Source organism: Talpa occidentalis, unplaced genomic scaffold (genome assembly GCF_014898055.3).
Source record: "Talpa occidentalis isolate TD23 unplaced genomic scaffold, MPIMG_talOcc4v2.1 talOcc4.12, whole genome shotgun sequence".
NCBI classification, from domain to species: domain Eukaryota; kingdom Metazoa; phylum Chordata; class Mammalia; order Eulipotyphla; family Talpidae; genus Talpa; species Talpa occidentalis.
The window spans coordinates 96,335,339-96,345,828 of record NW_023601212.1 but is presented as its reverse complement, the minus strand read 5'-3'; the positions used below and the strand labels follow the sequence as shown (position 1 = coordinate 96,345,828).

The 10,490-nt window shown below is 44.9% G+C and overlaps 1 protein-coding gene across 4 annotated transcripts; it reads left to right on the top strand.

The window, feature by feature from the left end:
- Positions 1-4,284: 4,284 nt before the first annotated feature.
- On the top strand, positions 4,285-10,447 carry TNFRSF17 (TNF receptor superfamily member 17). 4 transcript variants are annotated; one of them, XM_054693838.1, is made up of 6 exons: positions 4,285-4,458; positions 5,081-5,196; positions 6,159-6,283; positions 6,540-6,669; positions 7,017-7,145; positions 9,876-10,447. In XM_054693838.1, the coding sequence occupies exons 4-6, from the start codon at positions 6,552-6,554 to the stop codon at positions 10,142-10,144; spliced, it is 516 nt and encodes a 171-aa protein (XP_054549813.1). In that variant the 5' UTR covers positions 4,285-4,458; positions 5,081-5,196; positions 6,159-6,283; positions 6,540-6,551; the 3' UTR covers positions 10,145-10,447. The 4 variants fall into 4 exon arrangements, with proteins under 4 accessions (XP_054549813.1, XP_037363480.1, XP_037363479.1 ...); XM_037507583.2 differs by lacking the exon at positions 6,159-6,283 and having other exon boundaries at positions 4,285-4,454; XM_037507582.2 differs by lacking the exon at positions 6,159-6,283.
- The last annotated feature ends 43 nt before the right edge of the window (positions 10,448-10,490 follow it).

Here is a 10,490-nt window from a genome sequence, read left to right as displayed (position 1 = left end):
AATATCTTAGGCTGTTCAGGCTGCTTTAACAAAATATCACAGGGCTCACCCTGAAAATTCCTCCTGCCAGTCTGTTGAGTTGGGCCATCAATCTTGCTCTGCCTTAGGACTGAAGTGGAAACACTGGTTCTTCTCATATCTTGAATCTCCTGGTCATTGGACAAGAATTTCATCATTGGCTCTTCTGGTTCTTAGGCCTTAGATTCAGACTGGAACTTACATGTTGATTTTCTGGGTCTCCAACTTGCCAACTGCAAATCTTAGGACTTCTCAGTCTCTAGAACTGTATGAACCAATTTCTTATAATCTTTCTCTCTGTAGATGGACATACGAGAAAATTCAAAGAATCAAATGAAAACACAACAAATGATATAGGCATAGAGATGTATATTATTATTCAGGCTTCTATAGAGAAGCCTAGATTGCCTTTTCTGAGTAAAAAATCTACAGAAGTCCTAGGAAGAAATTGGGTCTTTTTGGTTTGGAGTTAAGAGCTGAAGTTTCTTGGGAAAACTTACTTGTAGTTTGGTAATTTCAGAATAGAACCTTTTAGCGGTGTGGGGATTTCCTCACAGGACATGTTGCTGACTTTGGAAATTTGAGGCCACCTCTCTCTGCTTCTATAGAGCTGTGAGTGAGTGCTGAAGCTTGAGGCTGACGCAGTATGGCAGAATGTGTCATGTCAGCAGTTGGTAGATGGGTCTGGATTTCTGGGGTGAGGCTGGCGTTGGAGAAACAAGCTTAGAGACGAGCACATTTAAAACCATAGAAGCTGTGGGAGCTTGGATTATTCATGTACCTCAACTGTTCTGTCTGGCAGAGCGAGGTCAGACCCAGTTCTCCTGTGGGGATGTTATTTCAGTGACAAATTATGTCAAACTTTTAAAAATAATCCTTTAAAAACCCATCCTCCTTCTGTTTATTACTGCTCTGCTAAGTCCCCAAGTCAGAGGCTGAGAACTGGAGGGAACAGTGGAGATAATCTGGCCAATTGTTTCCCAGACTGTGTCCCATAAAAGTTATATTCCTAAATGTCTGTAGGTGATCCTTGAAGGAAGGGATTATTAGGACTTTTAAAATTTTATTGTCTCACCATCAAAACTTTAATATAACTCTGGGGTATAAGGAAGAGAGGGTGTCTATGGCCAAATAGGTTTTTTTTTTTTTAAAAATAGATTTTATTTTTATATTCCCCATACAGTTGCAACCCCCTTATTTTGACCCCAATCCCTCCCCTCCCCGCCCCTCAAGCCCCATAGAGTGTCTCTGGTTCATAGTTTTTTGTTGATTTTGATTTTCACTTTCTTACAGTTATTCATTTTCCTGGTTCCTTATTTAAGTTTTCTAGATTCCTGCTATGAGTCAGACCATCCGGTATTTTTCTTTTTCTTTCTGGCTTATTTCGCTGAGCATGATCCCTTCCAGCGTATGGCCAAATAGGTTTGACAAGGGAAATATACACTCCCTTTTGGAGAATCCAAATGTCCTTTAATCAAGGTAGAGACTCCTCGCAGACTTGGAAGTGAACATGGCATGTCAGCAGTTGGTAGATGGGTCTGGATTTCTGGGGTGAGGCTGGAGTTGGAGAAACAGGCTTAGAGATGAGCACATTTAAAACCATAGGAGCTGTGGAAGCTTGGATTATTCATGTACCTCAACTGTTCTGTGTCTTTGCCTTGATTATTTTTTGCTTTGTCTATTCTGTGCCTCTCAGTGTGCAGAAACAGGGAAAGTTGATAAAGAACCTCTCAGGGCAAAAGTCCTCGTGTGAGGATCCATACATGCTGAAAACAGCAAGTGCAGAAACAGCAATAGGTGTTATGGCTAGAGCAGCATAAACACTGAGGCTTTCCTTGACTTTCTCCCTATTTCTCAACCTTGGCTGGGGCCAGCTGGTTTCGCACCCCCCACACACTTGTGCAATCCCTGTTTGCCTGCTTGCTTCTTTGATCTTTTTTATTTTGTCTGATTCTAAATAAAAACAAGATTGCCCTTGGAGCGGGACTGCACCTTCTCATTGTTGTTCAACTCTCTCACTCATTGCTCTGCACATGGACTCTGAGTAATCCTTTCTCATCCCACCGCCACATGCCATAATGAGACAGGGCGCAGATGTGATTATTAGAGGGAGAGATTAGAAGAAATGAGTGTGTGAGGTCTGGATGTGCTGCAGCTCTCTTGTGGCCATGAGGGGAGGACCTGAGAATGGAACCAAGACCCAGAAGACGACATTGCCGAGCCAAGTGACCGAAGAAACCAGGTCACTGTCAGCTATAGCCTGAGCCTCTAAAGCTGATGCAGCCCTTGGACTTCTGAGCTATAAAGCCAGAAAAATTCCATTTTAACATTTTATGTCATTTCTCATGGAAAGAATCCTGATGAATATGACATCGCCAACCTCTGTTGCACATTTCTCTCTATCTCCTCTTGGTCTTTTTTCCCATCTCCTGGCCAGTCTTGGAGGAGAATCCGCTGAGACCTACGATGTCAGAATGAATCAGGCATCCCCATTCTGAGGAGCAAAGGGAAAGGCAGGCTTACCCCAGTCAGTGCATGTTGGTGACATCTCCGGCCTGGGTGGAGGAATTGGTTAAGAATTGGGTGATAGCGCTAAGGGTTTTGTTTTTATTTTGGGATTGCTAGAAACCAAGCGTAACTGACTCTGTCTAACTTAAGACAAAAGGGGACTTTACTGGAAGGACTGCAGGGCTGCCCACAGACTGAGAGAGTTGAACAACAAATGACAAGAAGAACAACAAATCTCGGGAAGAGGGGGAACCTGAGCCACTGTGGGGAAGCTCAGCAGGCTTTTGTGGGGATCCTCTGTGGGCTGCCCCCCAACAGAGTGCAGCTCAGGTCTTGCCTTCTGTGTTCAAGCTCGAGATGACCACAAAAAGACTGTGCTGGGGAGCAACAGGGCGAGGCAAGGTGAAGCCCTCGGCCCTGGTCCCTGGGGGCCCACCCTGTCTATGAGAGGCTTGGCAACACCCTAACAAGGTGAGGCAGCCATCCTGGGCTTCTCCAAGTTGCATGAGGTCCATAGTGATTAAGAACAACATCTTGCAGGGCTTTGATGTTCTTGAGGCTGAGGGGTACACCAGGGGGAGGCTTCCCTTGGTGCTGGGGGGCCCCAGACTCTGCTTCTCTGCTCTCTCTGACATCTTTGCTCTGGTCCTTTCCCCCTTGGTCTATGCTGTTCATCCTTGGGGGAACCTCCCTTTCACCTTACTTTCCTCCTGCAAACTCCCCATCTGCTATGGACTGAATGTTTGTGTCCCCCTAAATATTTATGTTGAAATCCAATATCCATTGTGATGGTCGTAAGAGGTGGAGTCTTGGGGAGGTGATAGGTTCTGAGAATGGCGCTCCCGTGGAGGGGATGGGTGTCCTTATAAAAGAGACTCTGGAAAGGCCTCCTGCGCCTCCTCATGGAAGGTTATGCTAAGAAGGCGGCTGCCTGTGAGCCGGGCCGGGGCTCTCACCACATGCAGAATCTGTGGCACCTTGACCTTGGAGCTCCCTGTCTCTGGAACTGGGGGAAATTTCTATTGTCCATAAGCCATCCAGGCTGCAGTATTTTGGGACGGCAGCCCCCGTTGACTCATACATCACCTTAAAAAATTTCTATTTGAAAAATAATCATTATTATTTTTTTTCTAAATACAACAGGGTGGATTATGCACACTGTTCAATACCATGATTTTCACTTAGCAATGTATGCTTTATATCAGAATACAGCAGTCTCATTTTTGGGGAATAAATACAGATCTATTTTTTTGCATGAGAGCCCAGTGGTCAGCAGTTAGGGCCTAAGGACCCATATTCCAACTAGCTCTGGGTTACAGGAGGCTGCCCTTTTGGGGGTCACCTCCACATTCTAGCAGGGAGATGAGGCTGGACAAGTGGCCACCTCAATTACTCTCTCTCTTTTTTAAATTTGATACATTTCATGTAAACTTAAGGGTACAGCACATGACTTGGATACATTTGCATATTGTGATATGCTTCCCTGTTCTGTTCTTTTTGATGGCCAGGTAGTCGTCTACTGGTGGACTGGCCTTCGTGAATACAAGTGATGCTGCAGGGAGCATCCCTGGACACATGACCTCAGAGGCAGTGCATCTGTCTGAAACAACAGTGTCTTTTCAGAGTAATCAGAGCTTTGTTTTTCCTGCTTCCATTGCATTCACCAGGCATGGCGCCCAGGCATTCACCAGGCATTCACCAGGCTGCTGCCTCTTTCTTCCTGTAACAGGGTGGTCCCCAGGAAAGGGGGAGGTTCCACGTTCCCTGCCCCACCCAAGGAAGGGTGGAGCTGAGCAGGAGGAGAAGCTGCAGAAGAGACTAAGGAAGGAAGCAGGATGGAGCCAGGAGACCTGGAGGAGGCACATGGAGCCTAGAGACACGTGAAGAAACTGTGCTTGTCTTTTGGTCGTAGACTGGGTGACACAGATGTGGGTGAGACCCATGGGGAGGTGACAATGGCAGCTTTTATCTTGATGTTGATTTTGCTCTTTTCCTTCCGGGCTTGTCCGGTTGTTTGTGACCCTTTTCTGTGGGTCCCCACTGGAAGATGCTTTAGACTTGAGGCAGGCTTTGGGGACTTGCTTGGGGCCAATCCCATTTGGATGGACTTTTACCCACGAGGGGATGGGTAACTTTGGGTGCTTGATTTAGAAACTAGATTCTTTGCCTTACCTGTATTGTTTCCTAGTTTTATTAAAGTTCCTTTTCATTAAAGTCTCTTATGTTTTCTGTTGATGTGGCGGATGGCAGAACCCATTTAAAATAGGCAGGTTTGTGGGGTTTGGGCTGCCCCTCTCCCTGTCCTATAACATTCCCACTCCTTAAACAACTGCAAGATGACTTCTCCCATAGACACACTCAGAGGTCACCAAGGACCTCCTTTCTCAGTGCTCTGCCCCTGTCTTTTCTGTAGAATTTGACTCTATTCCCCATCCCATCCTGAGATTCTCTCCTTGCTTGGCTGGCTGTTACAGGAGACTATGATTACAGGCAGAATTTTTCCTCCTACTTCTCTAATCATGCTTTTCCTGTGTCTTTTGTCTGTCTTGCAAAGGTCAACATTTGGCAGGAGCTTGAGGGAGTGGAGCCTGCTGGGCAACCCTTTTAGCTCCTCCTTGTCATCCAGGCAGACACACCCTGTGACCTCACTCCTTGGATCCCATAGGGACGGTGAGTTTTGATCACATCTAAGTTCAAACATCTTCCAGACTCAAGCCCTTCATTTAAAAAAAGTATTGTTTTTAATTAATTTTATTATCACTATTTTATTATTATGTACTATTTAAGACATACAAAAAGGTATAAAGAACCAAAAAGTATAAAAGAACGACACAACAAATAACAATGCATCTACCTTTCAGCTTAATCCAAGATGATCAATACAGGTGAAGCCTCCCTCCCTGCCCGGTCACTGTGCTGGGTTCAGAGTTTGTTATTTCCTTGCATTTTAATTGAGTCCTGCATTTCTGACTGGCTTCACTGGGTATCTTTATAGGGGTATCTCACTCAGTCAGCATGCTTAAACGCAAGTGGAAGTGATTGTTTATTTCAAAAGGAAAAGGTGCCATATCAATCAATCAATCAATCAATCAATCTACCTACCTACTTACCTACCTACCTGTCCATCCATCCATCTACCCATCCACCCACACATCTATCCACCTACCCACCCACCTATCTATCATCTTAGGAATATTTTCCGTAGATATCCTTCCAGCAAGATACCTATCAGAGGTTGACTAACAAAACACACCAACCAGCCAGTTTGCAACCTCTGTAATACTAGATGTTAACTGTGATTATTTCTGCATGCTGGGACTCTGGACACTTTGTAACAACTCATCTGTGTTTTCTAAATTTTAAACAGTGAAACATGAATTACTTCAACTGTAAAAATTGTAACAAAATGTAAATAAATACTCCAAACCTGTCTTCCCCCATTCCTCTTGCCAATTTCTTACCCCAGACTTCCCTGTCAGTGGTACTGGAATTCTTGCAGGTGCTAAGTCTGGTATGCATACCTCTCTCTTGGGGTTACTTGAGGGAATTTCTGCCTCCCCTGCTAGATTTTAAATGCTTGAGAGGTATAGACCTTGTCTTGTTCGTCTCTTGGGCAACCCACCACACAGCAGGGCTGAGAAACAGATGTTCCCCAAATGGTTCCTGAACCTTCTGCCTGATGCCTCAAGTTGTCTACATCTTGCAACTATCACCTGGCTGAGAAATTTCATCTATAAATAAGCAGTTTCTGTTTCAGGTATGGTTTGCCCTTGATATTTATACACTCTTAACTCCACACAGGCTTCAAACATAGAAACTGGATTGGTGTTGGTATTCAAATCCTTAGCCAGGGCACAAGGATCCCCCTCCAAGGAACCAAGTCATTGACGTGAATTTCTTCTTTTTGTCTTCGACATTCTAGCTGCTGTCACGACAGTTGCTGGGGAATTCCTGACGAGATTTTCCTTGTCCTTCCATGCTGTTCTTTCTGTGGTTTCCTCGTTTCTTTTCAGATCAAGTTCCAGATGGCTCAGCAGTGCTTCCAAAATGAGTATTTTGACAATTTGCTTAATGCTTGCACACCGTGTCACCTTCGATGCTCCAATACCCCTCCTCTGACATGTCAGCGTCATTGTAATGCAAGTAAGTAAAGAGGCTGGAACAATTACTCACTGGTATGCAGTGTTCTCTCTAGATCCGCTGTTGATTTATTCAACAAATCAACACTACAGGGAAGATGGTGAAATTTTTCCAAATGCAAAAAAGTAAAGGAACAAGGAAATTATTTCAATGCCAATAGGAACAAAGTAATTATTCAGAACTGAACTCAATTTTATTCAGCACTGTTAGCAACAGATTTTTATCAACTCTTCTAATTAAGTGCTTAGAATTGAAAAGTTAATGCTGATGAATTGGGGAATTAAAGAGCAAATAATGTAGACTTGCATGTGGATGTTATCAGCTTGTTCTCTTTCTGACATTCATTTCAGTGAAAATAACAAATGCCATTCTCTGGACCTGTTTGGGCCTGAGCTTGACAGTTTCTTTGACAATTTTTGTGAAGCTTTTGCTGAAGAAGATGAAATCTGCACCATTAAAGAAGGACTTCAAAAACATAGGTGGGTTTCAAGGGCAATCTTTGTGTTTTGTTTTTTTTTGAAGATTTATTTATTTACTTATACAAGAACCAGGGTATAGGCCAGATGCACGGGAGGGTGAGAGGATTCACCAGAGACAGAGCAGGGAGCAGAACAGGCAGAAGGACCGAAGTACACTGCTGAGGGGAGCGGCGGGCGAGACAGGCGAGGTCTGCTGTGCCATGTGGGACCCTCGCTGGCTGGCCGGGATTGAACCGGTGCTGCAGAGGCTAACAGCTCCACAGCGCGGCGCTCAATCACCTGCGCCACTAGGGGAGGCCCTGAAGGGCAATCTTTGAAATCTATTTCCAAGAGGTGGCTACTGAAAGTTTCAGTTCCTTTTCTTGTTAAACACTGAATATTTCATTTGGTTAGGGTCCTTTTATAATTTTTATTTATTTATGCACACAAGAACTGGGGTGCAGGTCAGAGGTGCAGGGGGTGAGAGGATTCACCAGAGACAGAGTGGGAGCACAACAGGCAGATCAACTGAAATCCACTGCTGAGGGGGGCAGTGGGCAAGACTGGAGAGGTCTGCTGCACCGGGTGGGTCAGCTCCCCGATGGGGATTGAACTCAGGCCACAGTAGCTGGTGATAGCTTGATAGTGCTGAGAATTTAACCCCTGAGCCACCAGGGAGTCGTTGAATAGAGTCCTTTTGAGTATGTTAGAGGAAAGTTATTTGTTTGTGGAGATGTAGTTGACATAAATCACTATATTTATTTCACCTACACAGCATAATGATTTAATATGTTATATTGTGAACTTTCTAGTGGATGGAGCTGTTTTCTTTGGTGCTGGCACCTTCTTTGCAGGTGTCTGACAGACACCTCCCCCCAGATTCCTCACTTGATAATTACTCTTTTGCAGTACTGAGGCTTCCTTGGGGAAACATCCATTTCTCTAAAGTTAGCTCACTGATTAAATGTCAAGCTATCAGAAACTGCTAGCCAGGCCTGCTTCTCTCAGGAAAAGTATATTTGGCAAGAGCCAAGGCCATGCTTTTAATGCAAACACTGTTTGCTCAGGTGAACATTTTACTTTAAAGCATTAGAAATGAATAATCAGTTGCTCCTGTATTGTTTGAGCAATCATCTCAAAAAAAGAGTCTTTATTAAGCAGTAGAGAACCAGGCCTGGGCAGTGATTGCTATATTTAGAGTTTCTTGCTATCAAAATATTTCTGCAGCACTTTGCCCTTGAGCTGATCCCAAAGCACTTAGCAGCCATTGTGCTCTTTTTTATGCATTTATTTTTCCTCACACAATCTGCAAAGCATCTACCTCATTTGCCTTCCGGTGCAGCAGGGGGAGGTAGGTAGGTGGTTGCTCTATATAATTTACTCATAATTTTTTTTTTTTTTTTGCTTGGGGCCTGATGGACAGTCAGGGAGTAACTTTAAGTGGGATGTTTTGGTAGAAGGCTGGGGAAGTAGTAAAACTTAGCTTCATCTATATAGATATAGATGTAGCTATAGCTATATATAGATAAAATGGGAATATAATGGAGATTCTTAGAAATTCATGTGAAAAAATTTAACCTGTTGGGCCTCCCCGGTGGCGCAGCGGTTGAGCGCTGGGTTGCGAAGCTGGCGCAGCCTATGCAGCGCCGGTTCAATCCCCGGCTGCTCCCTGGCCACCGGGGGAGGGTCCCACAGGGCGCACAGACCTCTCCTGCCGCCTGCTGCTCCCCTCAGCAGTGTACTTTGTCAGTCTGCCTGTTCTGTTCCCCGCTCTGGCTCTGGTGAATTCTCTCACCCTGCCGCGCTTCTGACTGTACCCAGTGCTTGTATCAATCAATAAATAAATCTTTAAAAAAAAAAATTTAACCTGTTGCAAAAAGCTCTGTTATAGGATCTTGTTTATTTCTGAATTCGAAAGCGTCACCCACAGGCTGATTTCAGTATGCTGTAACACACATCATGTGTCATTTCACGTATGTATCATAGGGCTAATGCCTCAATACCTCCAAGGTAGACAGGGTTAACAGATGAAGAGAGTGGCCAGGTGAAGACTTCAGCAACAGAGGGGCCCATGCTCTTGCCTGCAGAGATACCAGCCTGAGCCACCAAATCTAGCAAACTACATAGGAATAAATGTCAGTGTTGTCACATTTTGTTGAGTTTAAGAAGCTGGTTCTCTAGATTTGCATGTAAAATCTCTTGATTTTTAAATGGACAACATAAAACAAATAAGCAGACATTTAAAAACACTGTATGCTCTGCTGAAAGCATGTCTTTGATGCCCATGTGGCCTGTGGTCTGTCTGGCAGTGGAGGGCAGTTATTTGTTTTGTAGGAGATCTTTCTTTTTTTTTTTTTTAATAGAGGCATGTTTTTCTTTATTTATTTGTTTGCTTGTTTGTTTGTTTTGTTTATACATGCACTGGGTACAGTCAGAAGCGCGGGAGGGTGAGAGAATTAACCAGAGCCAGAGCGGGGAGCAGAGCAGGCAGAAGGACCGAAGTACACTGCTGAGGGGAGCAGCGGGCGGCAGGAGAGGTCTGCGCGCCATGTGGGACCCTCCTCCGGTGGCCGGGGAGCAGCCGGGGATTGAACCGGCGCCGCAGAGGCCGCGGGCAGCTTCGCAACCCAGCGCTCTACCGCTGCGCCACCGGGGAGGCCCTGTAGGGGATCTTTCTGACACTAAGTCCTGAAGTGAACTGCTGTCCTGCTACTCCCTGGGCAGTTTAAGTTAATGTTTCTGTATTATCAGGACCGGCTCTCCGGGAGGCTGAAGCTGCTGAGCTGGAGTCTGGCAGGACTGGTACTGCAGTCCTTTCCAGCGGCCTGGAGTACACAGTAGAGGACTGTACCTGTGAAGACTGTGTCAAGAGCAAAGTGAAGGCCGAATCTGATCATATCTTTCCGTTCCCAGTCATGGAAGAAGGCGCAACCATTCTTGTCACCACGAAAACAAATGACTACTGCAATAGCCTGCCAGGGGCAGTATGTCATGGGGATGGAGAAATCAATTTCTACTAATGAACCATCTCCACTGGTATAGAGCTACTCTGAAAACCTTGCGTTGGAAGGAAAGGATGATGGAGCAGATCTCTTTAGGATGATTGTACTTCTCAGTTGCTGATACAGCTTTTTTGTCCTCTAATTCTGGAAACTGTGTCATATACAGTTTTCTATCTTATTGTTGCGAGCTTCTCTGGGAACTTCCTTGGTTTCTTGATTAAATGCTTGAAAAGCTGAAAAAGAAAGCATTGTAATGTGTAGATCCTATAGTTATACACTTCTATGGCCGAGCTACTTCTCTTCTGTACATGCATGTCATCCTTTGGGGCCACAGGAGACAGTATAGTGGTTAAGGCATTGCCCT

Bases quoted from the DNA above. Each gene is read 5' to 3' on its own strand.
- TNFRSF17 (XM_037507583.2), top strand. From the start codon at position 6,552: ATGGCTCAGCAGTGCTTCCAAAATGAGTATTTTGACAATTTGCTTAAT. The intron at 6,670-7,016 runs GTAAGTAAAGAG...CATTCATTTCAG, and splicing joins TCAGCGTCATTGTAATGCAA to TGAAAATAACAAATGCCATT. The intron at 7,146-9,875 runs GTGGGTTTCAAG...CTGTATTATCAG, and splicing joins GAAGGACTTCAAAAACATAG to GACCGGCTCTCCGGGAGGCT.